Below are 20507 nucleotides of genomic sequence, written 5' to 3'. Positions count from 1 at the left end.
GCCGGCTCACCACTTGGGCCAATCACACAAGAGTGCGACCTGAGTTACCAAGGTAACTCAGTCCAGGGTGCCTAAACCCCCTCCCATACCCCCTGTGGTACCCAGACAGAGTGGCACCGCTTTTGGAGGCTTCTGTGGAGAAGCCCGCCAAAAAGTGGAACAAAGGGCTCGACCTGGGTTGGAATCACAGAAGAGAACACAAACGCCATTTTAGAATCGAGTCCTGGCAAAAAATACCAACCGGCGAATTATTAAATAAACCAGCGGTATGTTCGAGGCTAGGAGAATGAAATAATTAAAGTTGGTAGCCTCGAACAATGGGAAAATCCCATAGGAAAATATTTGCGGTCGAATATAAAAAGTAGTATCCAATGCCACCAGCCAAAGCTCGATCAGGGGGGACGGAGACGTGCCCCCTCGACTAACAGACCCCGGGGCAATCGAATTGCCCCGACCAGTATGTCCACAATATGATGGTTTGTACTGGTTTCTGTTAATAATTTGGGACTAGTAAAGCCAATGGTGACTTTACATGCCCTGGGAGACAGTAGTTAGTCCCAGGGTAAGGAGTCTTTGGTGGGGTGTCACTATGACACCCCTGTGTTACTGCACGGAGGGTGCTGTGTAACACATAAAAAACACATGAGACCCTATGGAGTAAAGGACGACATAGCCCATAAAACACATTAACAGTCAAAGGAACACCATAAATCATGTCCATGAGTGGGAGAAAAAGAGTCTCACTCTTGGCAGGAGAAAAAAACAAACTCCAGAAATCCAGCAAAGCTGCTGGGGGACTCACTAGGTTAGGAAATTCAGCCTAAAGAGAGAATTCTCCCTAACAAAGCCTTCTCCAGAAAGAGTAATAACACAGTAACACACAAATACACTTCAAAATACACACTGTTGGTTTCTCTAAATCAGCAAGTACCCATTTGGGATGGCACACATTCACTTCCTACACTCAGGTGATAAATAGCTAGGACACTGGACATTAATATATCACTGTTGTATTAAGAGCAATACTTTAGAGTATGTCGAAGAAAAAGGGTGTTCGAACAAAACAAGAGATCTCAAATATTCTGAAGCAGGCAAGTACTTTTGGTAACACCCAATGCAAAGCAAGTTAATCCCTTCCTGGAAGGAAGACAAAACCCATATTGAGAGGGAAGAAGAGTCATTCAAGGAGCTAGGCCAAGCCAGAATCAAATGGACAAAAGTCTAGGTGAGCTGAAGCAATTCTTGCAGGTAGGTTAAAGTCTTGCACAATGTTTTAGAAGTCTTTGTATAAAAGAAGAAATCAAAGCATGGCCTCAAGCTGATTAGTTTCTTTACCTCACAAGCCTTTCTGCAACTCTACAGAAGCAACCAAGACAACTGAGAACAAGTGAGGTTACACAAAAAGAGGCAAGTTCTTAGACTTTGCAGTACTTTTGGTTAGAATAAAAATGGTTCCATCTGGCTTCGGTTCCTGTGCAGCTCTGCAGATCCTGCGTTCCCGGTCCTCAGTCATGGGGACAAGAGGGAGAACGTCTGGAGGACTCCTGCACTACAACGGGACGGTCGGCGACAGAAAAGGACCAACTTCTATTCAGTGGCACTTCACGGTTTCAGCTCCTCCTCAGCAAATAGCAACACTGCACACTCTTGGCTGTTGAGATGGGCTTTCCTTGCATCTGGGGTCCAGCACTGTTGAGGTGGCTCAGGCTCGGTCAGCCATGCTTCCTGGGAGTCCGGAGGATCTTCCTGGAGCTCTTGGCCAACTTAAAAGCAATGCAATATATCTGGTCTTTCACACCCTGGCTCTTCGGTTCCAGCAGCAACTGCAGTGGAAATACAACCAGGGGAGGAGTCGTCCTTGCAGGGCTTCTCTAGTCAAGATGAATTTGGAGCTTCAGAACTGCAGCAGGGCTTCATCAGGCAAACCAACGGTCCAGGATTGCAGCAGGCATCTCTTCCAAGTTCTTCTTCGGCTTCCTTCATCCAGTGGTCGACTCTGCCTTCCAGGCCAAAAAGCATTGCCTTTTATGCAGGTTTCTCCCATTCATTCCAGCATAGCTGTAGGTCACCCAGCAGGGTGGCTGTCCATCCCCTAAGGAGGGCATTCCTGTCTCCTAGGAGATTAAGCACAGGGAGTGTCGGGCACCTCCCTCGCTTCCTGCCCCACCAGAGCCTGATGCCAGGAGGCGGGCTTCACTCGTGAATCCCGCCAAAGGCAAACCGAACAAAGGGGCCAAACCTGGTTTGGCGCGCAGAGTAACTCTCAAGAAGGACCTTTCAACAAAGAAATGGTGAAAAAGAGACAGGGCAATTTTAACAAAAATGGCAGCATTGGGTGCTTTACTGCAGCAGCGAATGCAGCCCGCGGTAAAAACACACCACAGTAGTTAAACGTAAACCACTGACACCTGCCATTCATCGCGGAAAGGGTAACAAAAATGTTACATGAGAAGCTAGACACAGGGGATACTAAGTAACCCCTCCAGCACCCTATTGTAAGATAGCGTGTGCTGGGTCTAGAAAGTTACAAGTGTAAGTAAAGTAAATTTAACTGGCTGGCAGGTGGAGCTTGAGGCGTCTCATCTTGAGACGAACGTGCTTTACAGTGAGTACACACGAGGCCATCAGGCCCAGGATGTGCTGGAACCACCATGCCGAGGTGGTCGCGTTTGCCAGAAAGTGCCCCAGCACCTTGCAGAGGGACAGAAGCCTCAAGCGTAGGAAACACCTGCTGAACAGTAATGTTCCAACACAGCCCTACGAAGACCAGTTCCTGAGATGGGAACAACTGAATTCCTCTGGTTGAGTGAGAACGCCAGCTGATGAAGGTTATCCGCCAATCTCTGGCAGGAGTGCACAACTGCGTCAGGTGACCCCCCCCCCCCCCCGCCCTCACCAGCCAGTCATCTAAATAAGGGTACAGATGATGGCCATCCACGCAGAGAAGGTCCGCCAGCGCGTTCAACATCGTGAAGACACGGGGGCCGAGCCAAGGCCGAAGGGCAGCACCTTGTATTGAAAGTGGTACGACAATTGTGAACTGCAGAAACGTCCAATGCGGTTGCTAGATATGCACATACTGGTACGTATCCTTGAAGTCCAGGGAAAACATCCACTCCCTTGCACACAGACACAGCTATTAGCATGGGAGTACTCATCTTGAAGCGTTCCAGCGGTAAAGACAGATTTATAATTGACAGGTTCAGGACAACAACCGTCCCCCCTCACACCCCCAAACCTCCAACGCCGCAGGCCAGCCTGGTTGTTCTTGGGTCCCGAAAAAATCCTGGAATAGTATCCAAAGCCCCTTTCTACAAAAGGAACCAGTTCCATCATCTGCATCTCCAAGAGCGAAAGGACCTCCTGTAAAAGCCAGGGACTGGATCTGACAAAGGGGAAGGAGAGGATGGAAGAGGCAAAGGAAAAGGAAGACTGAAGTTCATGTAGACTACGGATAGGATCCACGGGTTGCTGAAAAGACGCTTCCAGGTGTCCTGGAACAGAGCCAAACAGCCCCCCACAGATGAGCTCTGTTCCACGACCTTGACATCACTGCATCTTGGCGTTGGAGGCAGAGGAGAGGGAGCAGAGAAACCTGTGTCATGTCCTCTGCTGCTTCCTCCCGTTGTCGCTGGGCGACCTGTCAGGCCTCCGTGTACCATGGCCCCGGAACCCCTTGAAGCCAGAGAAGGCGCAGGCTTGAACTCTGTCCTACTGTGGGACTGAGGGGTAGGATTTTTGACCTGCTTTTGTCAGGATGGCCAAGGTCTTGGCGGTTTGAGTGCAGGTTTTCTTCTTTGTTAACTCGTCGTGGTTGACTAATGTAAAAGGTCCACATGCTCGAAAGGCAAATCCAGGATCCGTTCCTGCGCATCGGCTGAAAACTTTGTGGCGTGTATTCACACCGTCCTTCTCATCTCGAACCCAAGGCACAGCCATCTGCTGGCTGTGTCGATGTGGGAGACCGAAGATTCCATGAGGTCCTGCGCAATGGCCCGTGCATCTGCCAGCCCTGGCCTTAAAGGAAGCTTGCTTGTCTGAAGAGAGGTCAGGCAGAAATTCCCAGCTTCTGTTTAGCCATGGCCAAGAGGGTGTCTGCGTTGGCGTGCTGCAAATGCAGTCCTGAGATGGAATAACAACGCTTTCCCAAAGACTCAAGGACTTTGTCCACCTTGGAGAGGCAACTGGGAGGTGGCTCCCGTGGAGGAAGACTATGGTTTAAAATACAATGAGGCCTACACCACCACTGAGGAATTTGGCTGCGGGTGGGAGGTGAGGAGGACTGACTCCCCGTGCGTCAGTCTAAACCTGCTGTCCAACTTCTTGTTCATCTGGGCATTGTCCCTGGGCTTCTGCCAGACCTTTTGTGCCACCTTCAGAACATCCTTCTGGAAAGGGATGCCAGACCGGATCTTGGTGCGCTTCCCCAAGACCTGTGCTAGCACTCCCGACACCCGAGGGGCTTCCTCAGGCAGAGGGGTCCTCAAGAACTCGACCAGACATTGAAGGTGGTCATGAAAGGCCGTAACAGATGCAGAAGGTTCATCTTTCTGGGCATTCTTGACGTCATCACCCTCCCCCCCACCTTTTTCCCACACCAAGGGTAATCCAGGGTCTGGGATACAGGTGCCAGAGGGGTGCCCGCCCCCCATAGGTCCGGACCTGCAGGGGGAGGCATTGGTGGTACAGGAGGAGGTGTCAGAACAACCGGTAGTTCCTGGACCTGGGGGAGGGACTAGCACTTGAACCGGCAGTACAGGAGAAACAGGAGCGGTACCTAGAGGAGGGGGCTTGGTTCAGGTACACCTGCACGAAGTCCTTCACAATGTCCTTCAGGAGCCCCTTCATCTGAGGGTAACGCATGAAGAAGAGGAATCGCTCGAAGAAGCGGTCCTCACAATCTGCCGGGTTCCTTGGGGCCTGGGCCTCGGCTCCTGGTCAAAGCACTGAGGCGCCTGGTGCGTGTAGCCGTAAGGCTGTGACGGGTAGATGCATCCCCCGAGTAGACCAGAAGCCTGCACTGTAGGTTCCGCTTCCAAAGTGAAGGGGGTTGGGATTATCTTGCAAAGCCCATTCGATGGGCGAAAGCACTGGGGGACCACCCTGAGCTGGATTCAAGATGGCCACTGGCCTGGCAGGCTCAGCCACATGCCTCTCCGCCATTTTGAAGCCTTGGGCCACGCCCTGAGCAGGAGGGCACAGAGGCTCTGAGCCAAAAGAGGCCTCAGACACTGGAGGATACAGCTTGGGTCTTGCAACGGAAGCAGAGTCGCCAAACTCAGATCCCTCTGGTAGGCGCTGAGCCTTCAGCCGGATGGCCCGTAGTCACAGCGCCCTGACTCAAGACTTCAGAGCATGCTCCGTTAGGCTGGACGCCCTCAGTACATGTGCCAGCAGCCATGTTGGATCGTGCCGAGGACAGACTCTTGGAGGTTGCACTCAACGATCTTGTACCCCCTCAGGTAGAAGATGACTAACTTTACGGCCCTTCCGAAGACAGCCTGGTAGGTCCCCTGGGTCCCTCAGCTTGGGAGCCAGTAGCCTTAGAGATCTGGGGCCTGACTGAACCTGAATGAGATTGACCCAGATCTGTGGGAACCCTGGGGAAGGAGTTGCTGCGGTGTGCTAAACAGAGCACCTACCTTGTCTTGATGAGAGGTCCTTGGGACAAAGTCCTTAGGGTGGGGAGGAGGAGAAGTGTGGAAGATCTCCCTCCAACGCAACAACCAATTCTTCATTGCCCTGTGACAGTGCTGCAATCCGAACATGCGTCCCAGCGGTGGTTGGGCCCCAAGCACTCAAGGCCAGGTATGATTGGTCGCATGAGGTGAGGCATCTAAGACTGAAAAAACAAAACTGGGAGCAACCAAAAAGCTAAAAAGTCTGTGCGCTGGCTGCCAGGTCCGACACCGTCCGTGCGGAAAAAGGGGCCGAGGTGACCTCCCACGCACAAGGCCGCGCCCCTGCACACTATACTAAATTGAAAGGGGAAGCTTAATTTTTCAATGCCAAATATTCCGATACCATCCCCATGTTGGGGGACGCCCACAATGATGGAGGAAAGGCGGCGAGACGTACGAGTACACTGGCTATCCTCACATTTTCATCAAAGTGAGGTGTATGTGCTATCCTCCTAATTCTATTTTGTGGAACGCAAGGGGTAGCCTTTACATTACTTCTAAATGCAATGCATAGGCTAACCTTTACAATTCATCTAAGCACAGTACATATGCTAACCTTCACATTTCTTCCAAGTGCAATGCATAGGGTAACTTTCACAATTAATCTAAGCGCAATATGATGGCAAATTCAAGAGCACTGTGCAGGACAACATTATGTTAAGAGTAGATGGTAATGTAGGAGTGTAAGGTTTTAGCAGAGCACAATAATGGCTGTACTTCCCCACTCACACCACCTTACGTGGGTGTAGCTGTAAGGTGTCCAGTCAGGTGTCCAGGGAGTGGGACCTGACCTTTGCCTCGGACTCTTAGCCGGCTTCCCAGGCAAAGCGACCTTGGCGCTCACTTCTAAGAGTACCTCCTGGAGATGGATGGCACCATCAGGGATGGGGTGGGCAGGGGAAAGGAAATGGAGGTGGAGGGGCCTGAGCCAACTGCTATGAAGACACAGGTAAAACCCTCCAAAAGAACCTCTACCAGGTGCTTGCTGCACAGGATGGCTAAGGATTACAAACAGGAAAGCAGGGCAAACCAGTAACAAAGAACTCCAAAAACAGACAGGCACACGAGACTGCCTCAGCCAATTGCTTTCAAGATGAAAAGGTGAGAGGTATGGGGCGGGGGGGAGGGGGAATACTACAGACAAACTAAGCACTACTCCACAAAGGCAAGCAATCTAGCACAAAAAACGGATTGGAAAATCACACTAAAAACAGGTAAAACCCTCCAAAAGAATGCATCTGCCCTATTACTTAAACATTACACTGGGTTGGACAAGATTCACAACAGGTGGGCCAAGAAGATGTTAGGAACAAGTTACTTACCTGTAACTGTTGTTCTCCAGCATGGGTCTGGCATGGATTCACATGCTCATGAATATTCCCCGTCGTCAGGCTGGGAATCCTCGGTAAAGAAAAATCAGTATCAGTTTTGTTTCTGATCGGTCTTTCGTAGTAGTAACCAATCACTGATCTCCGCATCATACTGACCACAGCCAATGACTGCCATCTCCCTAAGCCCCGCCTCTGGCAGCCATCTTCAGATTTGGTAGCACGTGAAGTGGCAGTATGACCAAGTGAAGAGCCGCAGAGGGGTAGGCGGGAGGGTTCGCATGTGAATCCATGCCAGACCCATGCTGGAGAACAACAGTTACAGGTAAGTAACTTGTTCCTTCTCCAGCATGGGGTCTGGCATGGATTCATATGCTCATGAATAAGAATACATAGCAGTACACACATGCACAACCACGGGAGGTGGCAAAAGGCTCAACATTAAGCAATACAACTCAACATTAAGCATCTCTTACCTCCTCACCAGGCTCACCTTAAGCGAACAGGTTGCGCAGCACTGGTTGGCCGACCCTGGACTCCTCCCTGGAATCCCGATCGACGCAGTAGAATCTCGTGAAGGTGTGCGTCGACCTCCACGTAGCAGCCCTGCAGATGTCCAGCAAGGGCACACCAGATAGGAACGCCGTAGTAGCAGCGATCGCTCTGGTCGAATGGGCTCTCGGACGGCCTGGCAGCGGTCGGTTAGCCAACCGGTGGCAGTTTATGATGCAGCCGGAGAGCCACCTGGAAATGGAAGACTTCGAGAGAGCCTTCCCTTGACTCACAGGTCCAAAGTTCACAAACAGCTGTGATGTCCTCCGAAAACTCTTTGTGCGGTCCACGTAGAACTTCAGCGCTCTAGCCACATCCAGCGAGTGCAAAGTCCTCTCGGCCAGCGACGAAGGAGACGGGAAGAAAACAGGTAACACCAGGGGCTCGTTAAGATGGAAGTCCGACGCACCACCCTCGAGGCATGGAAAGTCAAGTACGGTGCTTTGCAGGATAGGGCCTGGATCTCTCCCACTCGTCGTGCGGAGGTAATGGCCACCAGGAATGCAGTCTTCCACGACACAAACTTCATCGGTGCGGAGTGCATCGGCTCGAATGGGGCCCCATGAGCCTGGTCAGCACCACGTTAAGTTCCCATGCCGGGGCCGGGGCCTTCACTGGTGGGAACGACCGGAACAGTCCTTTCATAAACTCTTTTACCAGTCGATGGGGCCACAGGGACGTCCGTCCTGTGGTCCTGGTATATCTGGAGATTGCCGCCAGATGAATCTTAATGGAGGCATGGGCTAGCCCAGCCTTTGCCAGTGATAGCAGGTACAGCAGCACTTGAGGGGCCGTAATCCGTAGGGGGTTGATCTTCTGTGCTCGGCACCAGATAGAGAACCTCTTCGACTTGTGACCGTAGCATTTGAGAGTCGAGGATGCCCTGGCCTTTGCAAGAACCTCTTTGCAGTCGGCCGGTATATCGTACCCTCCAAACTCTAGCGCTGCAGGAGCCAAGCCTGCAGGTTCAGCGACGCCGGGTCGTGGTGGAAGATGGCGCCTCCTTCTCTGGAGAGAAGATCCGCGTCCGCCGACAGCTTAATGGGTGGGGACGTTGACAAGTCCAGAAGGTCCGGGAACCAGATCTGCCTCGGCCACGCCGGTGCGACAAGGATCATCCTGCACCGGGACCTCTTGAGCTGGTTGATGAGTCGAAGTGGCAACGGAGGGAACGCATACAGGTATAGGCCGTCCCAGGGGAACGAGAACGCATCGCCCATGCTTCTCGGCTGGGGGAACCTGCTGGCGAACCTCTGGCACTTCGAGTTCGTCGCTGTTGCGAACAGGTCGATTTGGGGTTTACCCCATCGTCGGGAGAGTTGATCCACCTGATCCTGGCGCAGCTCGCACTCGTGACACGTGCGCAGCTCCCGGCTGAGCGCGTCAGCGATGGCGTTTCTTTCTCCTGCCAGGTGGAAGGGAACCAGGAACATCCCCTGGGCAACCGCCCAGTGCCACAGATCCTGTGCCTCCTTGGATAGGGCTGGGGATCTGGTGCCTCCCTGCTTCCGTATGTAAAACATTGTCGTGGTGTTGTCCGTGAAGATCTGCACCACCTTGCCCTTGAGCGACGGGAGGAACAATTTGAGAGCCCAGAACACGGCTCGGAGTTCCAGGATGTTGATGTGCAGGAGCTTCTCCTCCGGGAGCCAGAGGCCTCTTGCGTGGAGATCTCCGGTGTGGGCGGCCCAAACCTCCAGGGAAGCGTCCGTCATCACCGTCTCCTGGTACGCCGGCGTCTGGAAGTCCTTGCCCGCAGTGAGGTGCGCTCGAACGCCCCACCACTGAATCGCCCGCCGGAACACCTCGTTGAGGGGGACCTTGTCTACGAAGGTGCCCGTCGCCTGCATCCAATGAGCGTCGAGAAATTCTTGAAGAGGGCGCATCCGTAGTCTGCAGAGGCGCACCAGGTAGATGCAAGAGGACATCATCCCCAGGAGGGACTTGATGGACCTCACCCTGGCCACGTCCGTGGCTAGCAGGCGCTGCACCTTGCCCAGAATGGTCTTCATCCGTTCCTCCGACGGTGCCGCCAGGCGCCTCACTGTATCGAGCTTCGCTCCCAGAAACAGGGCCACCTGTGACAGCACCAGGTGGGACTTTGGGTAATTTATTGTGAATCCCAGGTCTGTGAGTAGCTGGACGGTCCTCGCAGTGTGTTCGACGGCAAGTTCCCTCGTCCTTGAGCGGATGAGCCAGTCGTCCAGGTAGGGGTAGACGTGAATCCCCTGCAAGCGAAGCCGCGCCGCCACAGGTGCTAGGCACTTGGTAAAGACCCTGGGGGCCGACTTCAATCCGAACGGCAGTGCTCTGACTTGGTAGTGGCGTCCCTGGACGACGAACCTGAGGAAATTTCGGTGACTTTTGAGGATGGGAACGTGGAAGTATGCATCCTCCAGGTCCAACGACGATAGAAAGTCGCCTTCCTCCAGCTGTCCTAGCACGTGCTGGAGGGTGACCATCCTGAACTTTTGTGACCTGATGTATTTGTTCAAACGACGAAGGTCCAGGATGGGGTGCCAGCCGCCCGTCTTCTTCCTGACGAGGAAGTACCTTGAGTACACCCCGGAGCCCCGGAGCCTCTTCGGGACGAGCTCGATGGCGCCTTTCCTGAGCATCGCCCGTACTTCCAACAGCAGTTGCAGGACGTGGTTTTCCTTCCTGGCCACATGTGGAACGTGAGGGCACTTCTTCAGGAATTCGATAGAGTATCCTCTTGCCAGGGTATCCAGCACCCAACGGTTGGTGGAGATGGACTTCCACACGCTGACGGAATTCGTCACCCGGCCTCCCACCGGGGTGCTTCGGTGGGGGCCCGAGGCCACGGCCGGTTCAGTCCTGCTTGGAGGTGGTGGCCTTGCCACCCTGGCCACCATGCCGACGAGGCGCTCCCTGCTTGCAGCGACCCCTGTAGGCCTCCTGAGACGAGGAGCGTGCCGCCTGGCGGTAGGACGACGAGCCACCGCTGGATCCCTTGGAGGCCCCTTGTCTGCCTCCGGAGCTCCGAAAGGGCCGTCGTTGCTGAAGGGCTCCTAGGACGCGGGCCGTCTCCGTGTCCGTCTTTATGGCTTGGAGGGATTCGTCCACCGCCTTCCCGAACAAGTTGCTGCCGTCGAACGGCATGTCCAACACCCTGGTCTGGACGTCCTGACAGAAGTCGGTCGCCCGGAGCCATCCCCGTCGTCGTAGGCAAACTCTGTTGCCCAGCTGGCGGAACCCAGTATCGGCAATATCGGTTGCCACCGTTATGGCGTGGTCCGACGCCACCTCGCCTTCTTGAAGTATTTCCAGGGCCTCGGACCTCTTGTCGTCCGGTAGGAAGTCCAATATGGAGACCAGCTTAAACCAGAGCTCCCTGTCGTAACTGGCCACGATCGCCAGGGCGTTGGCCGCTTTGGTCGTCGTCGCCGCCGACGAAATGACCGGTCGCCCCATGGAACTTCTTTCCCTCGCCGTCCGGAGGGGAATTCGACGTTGAGGCTCCTGACCCGCTGCTTTCTTCTTCGCTGCCGCCGAGATGACCGAGTCTGGTGTTGGCTGGGCCCTGAGGCACAGGGGAGCGGTCTCGGGGACCCGGTACTTCTCGTACCGGACCCTTTTGGCTGGTGCCGTGGAGGGGTTCTTCAGTACCGACAGGCCCTCCTCCCAGATGTCATCGATTAGAGGCACCGCGATGACCGTCTTCCTCTTGGCCTCCCGGCGCCGATAGAGGAAACCTTCCTTTTTCTGCTCCTCCGGGCAGAGCTGGAACAATTCTGACCCCCTGGCGATCATGGCATGGAATGAGTCAATCTCGTCAGGCGGAGAGGCCCATACGATGGGAGACGGGAGACCCGTTCCGTCGTCGTCGCCCTCCGAACCCGTCGTCGAGCCCACCGCACCGTCATCTCCCGACTCGTGGGAGGATGAGGAGGGAACTGCAGGCCTTACGGGGGCGAGTGGAGGAGAGGGTTGGGTCCTCCGTCGTTTGTTCTGAGGACTTCCCGACGGGCCAGGTTGCGGGTCCTCCAGCCTGGGCCGTGGTAATCTCGTCCTTATCTCAGAGCATAAGGACTGGATCGCAAACAAAATGGCAGCCGAGCTATCCTGAGGCCTAGGTTCCGTCGTCTTCCCCGGTTATCTCCCGAGGATCTTCCTTGCGGGATCAAACCTTCTCCAATTGGACTTCGAGATTCCTCACGGCCTCGGTCAGTTCCCCCTCCGAGGCTGACTCCAAGCTCGAGGAGGCTACCGTGCCCCCCCCTCACTTCTTCCATCATGGTGGCCATGGCGATGGGCTGAAAAGAGGATTCCCTCCTTGGCGGCAGGGAAACTCTAGTCCCGGAGGCAGTCTCCGCTGGCAGGGTCTCTGCCGGCTTGGCCAGAGTCGCTGCAATCGCCTCGATAGAGGCCTTTGCCTGCTGGGTAGGGGCCTTCACCACCTTAGGTGCGTCCTGGGCCTTCTCCTTAGGGGGAGGGGCGACGCCTCGCTCCCCCTCTCCCGAGATCGGACTGACATCCAGGCAGTGCAGAACTCTGTGCTTCGTCCTTGGGATCGGGAAAAAACTTAGGAAGGACCATTTCCTCGTTCAGGTGGAATGCAGATGGAACCTTGGGCAGAAATGCCGGGTGCGTCAGCAGGACTACCATGTCCCTGTGAAAGGTGGTATATGGTTCAGAGGCGACCAGCGCTTGAATCTCGCTGACTCTGCGAGCCGAGGCAAGACCGACTAGTAAGGCCGTCTTGATGGCGAGCAGACTAATGTCCAGACGCCATTGGCTCGAATGGTTTGTGCGCCAGGGCGCCCAAGACTATATTCAGGTCCCACACTGGGTGCAGTCTCTTGACAGTCGGGGAGACCCTCGCAAGACTAGTCGGGTGTTTCTTGGCGATAGGGTTGGAAGAGGAGAAAATGCCTTCCTCCGAGTTCCTGTAAGCCCCAATGGCTGTAAGGTATGTACGGCAGGTGTCGACCTGTACGCCTGAATGAGCGAGGTGTGCCGAAAAGGAGAGCACGTCGTTCAGATTGCAGGCCAAAGGGTCAATTCCCTTGGAGTCTGCCCAGTGGCAGAACCTGGTCCATTTGCTCTTGTACTGGACCCTGGTGGCTTTGCTCCTGGAGCCCTACATGATCTCCAGATTGGCCTGTGAGAGGCTAAGGTGCCGAAGCGTTACCTGCTCAGGTACCATGCTGTGAGGGCTAGTTTCCCTGGCGCGGGGTGGATGATCCTGCCCCCCTCATCCCCCGCTGCACCAGAAGATGCGCTAGGCCCGTCTGGAGGTGCATCAGGGGCACCTCCAAGAGGATGTGGAGCGCCGAAAACCATGGTCTGGCCGGCCACCATGGAGCAATCAGAATGATGAGGAGTCGGTACAACTCCTTGATTTTACAAACTACCCTGTGGATCAGGGTAGTGGGCGGAAAGGTGCAGGCCTTCATGCTCGTCCACTGGAGACGAAATACGTCGCCCAGAGAGCCGGGCCCCGACACTGCCAGGATGCGAACTGGGGCACTTCTTGTTGTGGCAGGTGGCAAAGATATCCACTTGGGGGTGAACCCACCTGTTGAAGATCGCCTGAACAACAAGGTCGTTTAGCTGCCACTCGTAATTGTTCTCTCCCAGCCTGCTGAGCCTGTCTGCCTCCAGGTTGGATTCCTCCGGGAGGTGGACTGCCGAGAGGTACATTTTGTTTTCCAAGGCCCATTCCCACATGCTGATCGCCAGTCTGCACAGAGGAGGGGGATCTGGTGCCTCACTGCTTCTTGCCGTAGTACATGCTGGTCAGGTTGTCTGTCTGGATGAGGGCAACCTTGCCCTTAAGAAGCGGTAAGAATGCTCTGAGCGCTAGCCAGACGGCGTTCAGCTCCGACCAATTGATGTATTCCTGCTCCTGTCTAGCCCAGGCGCCGTGGACCGAGATATCGTCCAGGGTGGCTCCTAAGCCCTCGAGCGAGGAGTCTCTGGTGATGGTGGCCTGCTGAGAAGGCGGCCAGAAGGGCTTGCCCGTCCGTAGGTTGCAGTCCCTGGACCACCAAGTTAGGTCCAGGTGGAGAGATGGAGGGACGTTCATCATTTTGGATGGAGAGCCCTGCTCCTGACTCCATGAGGCCCCGAAGTGCAGCTGAATCCTTCTCATCCTTCGTCTCGTGTGCGGAACGGCTAGCAGAACCGCCGCTAGTAGACCCAGGAGATGTTGATACCACCAAGTCGAGGTCACTTCTCTGCTTAGGAAGTGAACGGTGGCCCTCTTGATGGCGGAGATCTTGTCTTCCGACGGGAAGATCCTCTCTGAGCACGTGTCCCAAATGAGTCCCAGGAACGTTAGTCTGCGTAGTGAGAAGCTGTGACTTGAGGTTGGGCGAGAAGCCCAGGTCATGCAGTGTGTTCATAAGGGCATGGGAGGAGTGGTGAACCAACTCCGGAGCTGTAGCCCTGACGAGCCAGTCGTCGAGGTATGGATAGATGTAGAAGGCCATGCTCTCTGTTTTGTAAAACACTCCTGGCAAAGGGAAGCCAAACCTCTTAAGTACAATGGACAGAGCAACCAGGTTCAACTCTTAAGGGCAGCGGGCTGCAACAAAGGTGCAATTAGTTAAAACACATCTCTTGAAAATACACCTCAATGATCTGACAAATACATACTTTAACTGTGTGATGATATTAATCACAGAGCTCCATCAGGTCAAATAAGTACTCTACAAAGTGTTTAATAAAGCTCAGCATCAACAGTAATTGTCTTTCATGTGGGCCCACTAGCTCAGACAAGCTTCCAACATTAAGAGGGTTGAGGTTGAGGAGAACAAAGGAACCACAAAACCTAACAAAGCACTAGCAAACCCCAGAGGCCCTGCACATTTACGCATGGTGTCACAACACAGTCTACTTACGTATGGTAGGTCCTAGACCAGGGGACTGAATCCAACACATAGGCAAGGGGTGGAGAGAAAAGGAAATCCGACATTTTAGCCTACCAGTAAAAAAGTTCTACAGAGCCCCTAATGCAATGCAAAAAGTTCCAGGGGACGTCAAGGGCCTCCAAAGCCACTCCAAAGAGATGCAGTACAAGTAGAAAGTTCCACAGAAAATGAGACATTCACTGTGACATCCGCTAGTATGGACGAAAGTCGGTTTCACCTCGCAGGTGCGTATTCAAGAGATAGCGGTGAGTTGCAGAACTAAAAGCAGGAGATGTTGCACCAAAGCCAGAGGCCCTATGAAGTTAGTCAATAGCAAATGCAGTTGAGACTCACCCCCAAAGAATCTCTACCCCAGACAAGATGCCCTTGAGGCTATCACGAGTAAAATCGCCCACTCCAGGATCCTGAGTGAAGTACTCTCAGTGGTGGTTTTGGTAAAATAAGCTCCAGCATGGCAAAATACATTGGAAAATTACAGACTTGTTTCCTAGGCGCGGTTTACAGGAACCAGTGCTCAGGGGCTTTAGCACTGAACCAACAACGACCCCCACAACCAAAATGACGAACAAACTGCCTTCCCACCATGACTACCTTCAAGTCAGCGGTAAAGGATATGGCGAATAAGATTCTGGGTAGAATATGGAACCTTTGAAGACAGATGACTGGGGCTCAGTGGACAAAGGGTGGCAGCCGAGCAGAACATTATCCCAGCACAAAAATAATGGATGGGCATTCCTCATGACATCACAAGGAGCTCATCAGGTGGATTGCTAGTGTCCAAACCACCCTCCAGGCAGCAGTAGCGTCCTGCACCAGAGACGAAGACCCTGGGGTTGAACTGTGAGTAAACAGCGGTAGAAAAGATCCGAAAACACAAAAAAACTTTTAAAAACGAAATAGTATCACCAATTACTACAGTGCGCTGGAAGCAAAGAGTCCGATGACCAACCTGGTTGGACGGTAGCAGTTCCACTATGCGTATACCACCTGCAAAGGAAGTGAGGAATCGCCCAGTGCCCTACACTTGTCTAAACAAGTTTAAAGCAACATGGAGGCTATTTAACTCTGCTATTAGGCTTCTTTGCAGTATTGGTTCCCTTTAGAATATTCCTCCCCTTTAGGATAGGACTTCTCACTGCTGGCTTTCCTTTCACAATGTACTTCAGTGTTGCCATCTTTGCTTTGTTTTAAAATGTGCCCAATAGTCTTGTAACTCCAACTTTAAGTTTATTTCTATATCTGTAACAATACACTGCTCCTGGCTGCTTCTTTCGACTGTCCCAATATTGCTTAATCTAACTTTCCTTAATTTGCATTACTTGCTCTTAAATTATGGAATCTTTGGCCGATCGGCTCCGCTCCCACTTGAATAAAAAGGTTTTTACAAACGTTATTGTACATTTTTAGGTACAACACTTTAGCGAAGGCACTCTGTAAACTCAAAGAAATAAAAATATGGGGTCATCGCAATTTTAGTGTATTGTGGTTTAAGGAAAAAACTGTTTGGTCATGACAATTTGCCAAAAGGGGACACCTACCGCTACCCAAATCCACAAACAAGTCATCATCAGTCATTTTTATCTCTTCAATCATTTGAGTGACTAGGTCGAAGGATGTCTCGCCATACACTTCTGGGGAGAAAGGCTCATAGTTGTTCAGCTTCTCGGGGTCAGTCACAGAGTGGTTATACACCTGCTGGAGAATGTGGCGCAGGAGCCCATTAGAGGGACGCGTGTTCAGTTTCATAGGGTGTGTTGTACCTTTCCACTGTAGGAGATAAAAAAGAAAAGGGACGATAGCTTGTTAGAGCACATTAAAAAACATGTACAAGATCACAATTTGCCTTGTGCAGTAATGCAGCAACACTTCAGTACCCCCGATGACAAAAGGAAACAAGAAAGAAGGAAACTAAACTAATGAAGAACATCTCTTGAAGCTAAGAGGGCGTGGCAGAAGACAAGTTACTTACCCGTGGTAACGTTCTACCGACCGGATGTTCCTTCCACGTATTCCCCATCTTTGAAACTCATCAGCTTGCTTCAGACTTTCTTTTCATAGAATCGGGTGCCATGCAGTGTCGAGTAATGGCCCTCAAAGGGCTCTGTACCGTCTCCAGCCGGGACGTTGACGCTGGTACAAGTAGCACGCGCTGCGACTGTTCAGTTCTAGTTTTTTCTATGCATGCTCTAACAATGTTGGAGACTAGTCTGGCCTTCTTAGAGAGGAAGGTTTAACACGGAAATTCTAGGCAAGTAAGAGGGCAAGGATGGGAAGACTATGAGGCATATGTGGGAAGAACATCCATTCGAAAGAACGTTACTATGGGTAATGAACTTGTTCTTTAAATGGATTGTGTCCTCATATGTATTCCTCATCTTTGATGCACTCCCACAGCCGGCTGTATGAGGAGGTGGGTGCTCAGAACTTTGTTGTGAAGAACCGCTTTGACAAATTTATCCTCCTCACCTGACAGTGTCTAGACAATAGAATCAACTAAAGGTGTGAAGAGACTACCAAGTAGCCGCTCTGCAGATGTCCTGTATGGGCACCCCTCTTTCAAGAGGCAAATGTGTCCTCAGGTGAGTCCTGTGCATTAAGGAATGTTCCACTGTAGCAGGCAAGAACTATCCAACGTGAAATAGTTTGCTTTTTGACAGCGAACCCTAGCTTATGGTTCAGAGTAACCCACAGAAAGTTGGTCATCCGGTCTGATATTTGCCATCCTAAAAATATATTAACTTCAGGCCCTTCTTGGCTCTAAACTGTGCAGCATCTCCTCTTTAGAAGGAGGTAGAGTATAAAACATTGGTAAGACTATCCTCTGTGCCAGGAGGAACTTCGACACCACTGTCGGCAGAAAAGATTAACGTAACCTCAACACTACTTTGTCCTTAGAGGTTGTGAAAGGTAGTTTTAAGGACTGGGCCTGCACTTCACTCACTCTGCGGGCTAATGTTATAGCCAACAAGAAAATGGTTTTGAGTATTAGCATCCTTAAGGGGCACAAATGTAAGCGTATGAAAGGAGCTTGGATTAGCTGCCTCAACACTAGGTTTAAATCCCAGGTTGGTACAGTGAAAAACAGCGGAAAAAGGTGTCAAACCTTTTAAGCATTGTATCACAAGCGGGACCTTGATTTAAGATCCTTCACCCGGCAATTTCTTAAAGATGGAAAGTGCCGGCAACTAGCCCTTGATTGTGGATACCTGGAGCCTTGAATGGGCTAAATAGAGCAAAAAGGAAAGAACAGTAGAAACTTTACAAGCAAAATGGCCACATTTCTTCTCCCTGCACCCTGTGAAACTTGTTGCAACGGTACAGCGACTTCATTGCTGGCCTTCTGGCCAAAAGCAACACATCACATCTTCCGGAAGGTTCCAGTCTTTGTATCTCACCCTCAGAAATCCGGCATCAAGGATCAGAGTACTGATTTCTGGATGAAGGAGACCCCCCCCCCCCCACCCGCCAACCCCACCCTCTCCCTGATGTGAGAGCAAGTACTCTCTTTGGGGGGAGGGCTAATTGGAGGGAAGATGGCCATTTATATAAGGTCCAGGTACCACGTTCTCTTGGCCCAATCCAGATCAATGAGGAACATTGATTTCCTGAACATCCTCAGCCTCCTGAAGACATGAGGAATGAGACTGGCAGAAATGTGTACAGAAGTGGAGATTTCCAGTCCACCACGAACGCGTCCCCTAGAGCTCCTCTGAGTATATTCCCTGGAGCAAAACACTTGCACTTCCGATTGGACAGACGATCAGCACTAGTCTGATTGCCCTTTGCTCCAAAAGGTTGATGTGTAGTTTGGACTCTAAGAACAGCAACCGCTGATTAGCAGACCATTGGCATGGGCTCCCCAACCCGTGAAGCAGCGTCCGTAACTACTGTTATCTCAAGCCATGCTCGTCATAAAGGTTCCCCTTTTAGAACGTTCTCTTCACAGGCTCACCACATGAGATACTGTGCAATCCTGCTCAGGACCTGATCTAGGTCTGTCATCCTGCCTGAAAACAGATCACTGGGATCTGAGGGAGAGATCCGATTCTCAGGTGAGCTTCTGGCACCAGAAAAATGCAGGATGCCAAAGAGGCGAAGCAACCTCAAAAAGCCCAGTCTGGAGAGAATGGCAGGGGATGCTGAGATGTTACAGAACCTGTTTGGGAGAATGAGTCCTGATCAGCCAATCGTCCACGTAGGGGTAGATGTGAATACCTCCCCTCCTAAGACTTGCTGTCACCACTGCCATTAACTTGGTGAAAACCTTCGAGCAGAAGCAAGCCTTCATGGCAGAACACGAAACCTCGGGTACTTCCTGTGATTGTGATGAATATGCACACGAAAGCAAGCATCCTGAAGGTCCAATGATACCATCCAATCCTGGAGCTGGAGGGCCTGAAGGATCTGAGAAAGAAACAATTTTGAACGTGTCCTTCCTGAGGACCTTGTTAAAGTATCTTAAGTCCAAAATGGGTCTCAATCCTCAGTCCTATTTTGGGGTAAAAAAAAAAAAGGGGGAGTTGCACCCCCGGTTCCTCTCCGCCACAGGTATCGGCTCTATGGCACCTTTCTCCAGCAGGATGGAGAACTCCTGCAAGAGGAACGGATATTGAGTTTTGAGGGAGTGGCTCCCTGGTGGATGATTTGGAGTCAATTTTAAGAAAGGGAGACTGTAACCCTGGGCTACTGTTTGCAAGCCCCAAGCATCAGAAGTAATGCCCCGCCATTCTTCTAAATACTGATTGAGCCTGCCCCCTCCACAGCAGTCCTGTGGACCAACGCCTCAGAGTGGATTTGTGGCAGCGGCCGAGGGTAAGGCAGAGCGGTTTGGACCGATTTCACACCTCGTCCACCTGGAGTGAACTTCCTTTGGACTCTGACTGGCTTGACCCCTCAACCTTCGAAAAGGAAGTGCAGTAGCGAAAGGACCGTCCTATCCAGCCCTGAGAAGTCAGATAGGAGGGTTGAGACTGCCTTATTGCGGCACTTAATGACTTGGCTGCCGCTTTGAAATATGACATTTCTCTAGACTCATCAACCTTATAATCAAAAATGTGTGGCATCAAAAGGCATGTTGAGAAGCCTGTACTGAACATCTGGTGCAAAACCAGATTTACATAAGCACACAAACCTGCGTAATACCATGCTAGCTGCCATGGCTCTACTGACGCTATAAGAGGAGTCAAGTCCAGACTGTAGGGACTCATACATTGAGTCTTTCCCATCCTTAATTATATTAAGGAAGCCATCTCTTTCCTCACGCTCTGAAATATGGTAAACTCATCGCTATTAGGTCCCACATCGAGTGTGTGAATTTCGCCTTGGTGCATTTGGTATTTATTGACTTGAGGGACAGGCTGCTGGCTGGAAAACCCCTTTTTGCTAGGGTGTCAAAACACTCCACGTCCCCAGTCAGGGTTGATAGAAAGAGAAGGTTTAAGTTACTTACCTGTAACTATTGTTCTCCAGCATGGGCCTGGCATGGATTCACACAAGGATGAATATTCCCCTTCGTCAGGCCGGGAATCCCTAGTAAAAAACTAAGAAAAACCATATTTCTCCTCTACTCTAAACCAATCACTGTCCTCTAGGTCATACTGCCCCATCCAATGACGGTCCTCTCTGTAAGCCCCACCTCTGGCAGCCATCTTCAAATTTGGTAAGCAAGTAAAGTGACAGTATGACCAAGCAGAGCCACAGAGGGACCGGGAGGCTTTGCATGTGAACCCATGCTGGAGAACAATAGTTACAAGTAAGTAACAAACCTTTTCCAGCATGTGGTCTGGCATGGATTCACATGTTCATGAATAACGAATACACAGCAGTTCCACATTACACAACCACAGGAGGTGGCAAGGCTCAACAGAAGCAATTAACACTCAAGCAAACAGGTTGCGTAGCACTGCCTGGCCAACTCTGGACTCCACCCTGGAATCCCTGGAGACAGAATTTCATGACAGTATGCATGGACCTCCACATCGCAGCCCTGCAGATGTCGAGCAGGGGCACACCAGAAAGAACGCGGTCATGGCAGCAATCGCTCTGGT

At 52.0% G+C, this 20507-nt stretch overlaps 1 protein-coding gene across 3 annotated transcripts in view; it reads right to left on the bottom strand.

The window, feature by feature from the left end:
- The window catches only part of DOT1L (DOT1 like histone lysine methyltransferase), a 1510259-nt gene that overhangs the window by 1360460 nt on the left and 129292 nt on the right, over nucleotides 1-20507 (bottom strand). For all 3 annotated transcript variants that reach the window (XM_069649513.1, XM_069649515.1, XM_069649514.1), the window contains one exon: nucleotides 15999-16227. In XM_069649513.1, the coding sequence (XP_069505614.1) occupies nucleotides 15999-16227 (229 nt within the window). The remainder of the gene's footprint in view (nucleotides 1-15998; nucleotides 16228-20507) is intronic.

Source organism: Ambystoma mexicanum, chromosome 1p (genome assembly GCF_040938575.1).
Source record: "Ambystoma mexicanum isolate Mex_15411 chromosome 1p, UKY_AmexF1_1, whole genome shotgun sequence".
Classification (NCBI taxonomy): domain Eukaryota; kingdom Metazoa; phylum Chordata; class Amphibia; order Caudata; family Ambystomatidae; genus Ambystoma; species Ambystoma mexicanum.
Note: the sequence above shows the minus strand (reverse complement) of the source record. Positions and strands in the feature narration are given on the sequence as shown.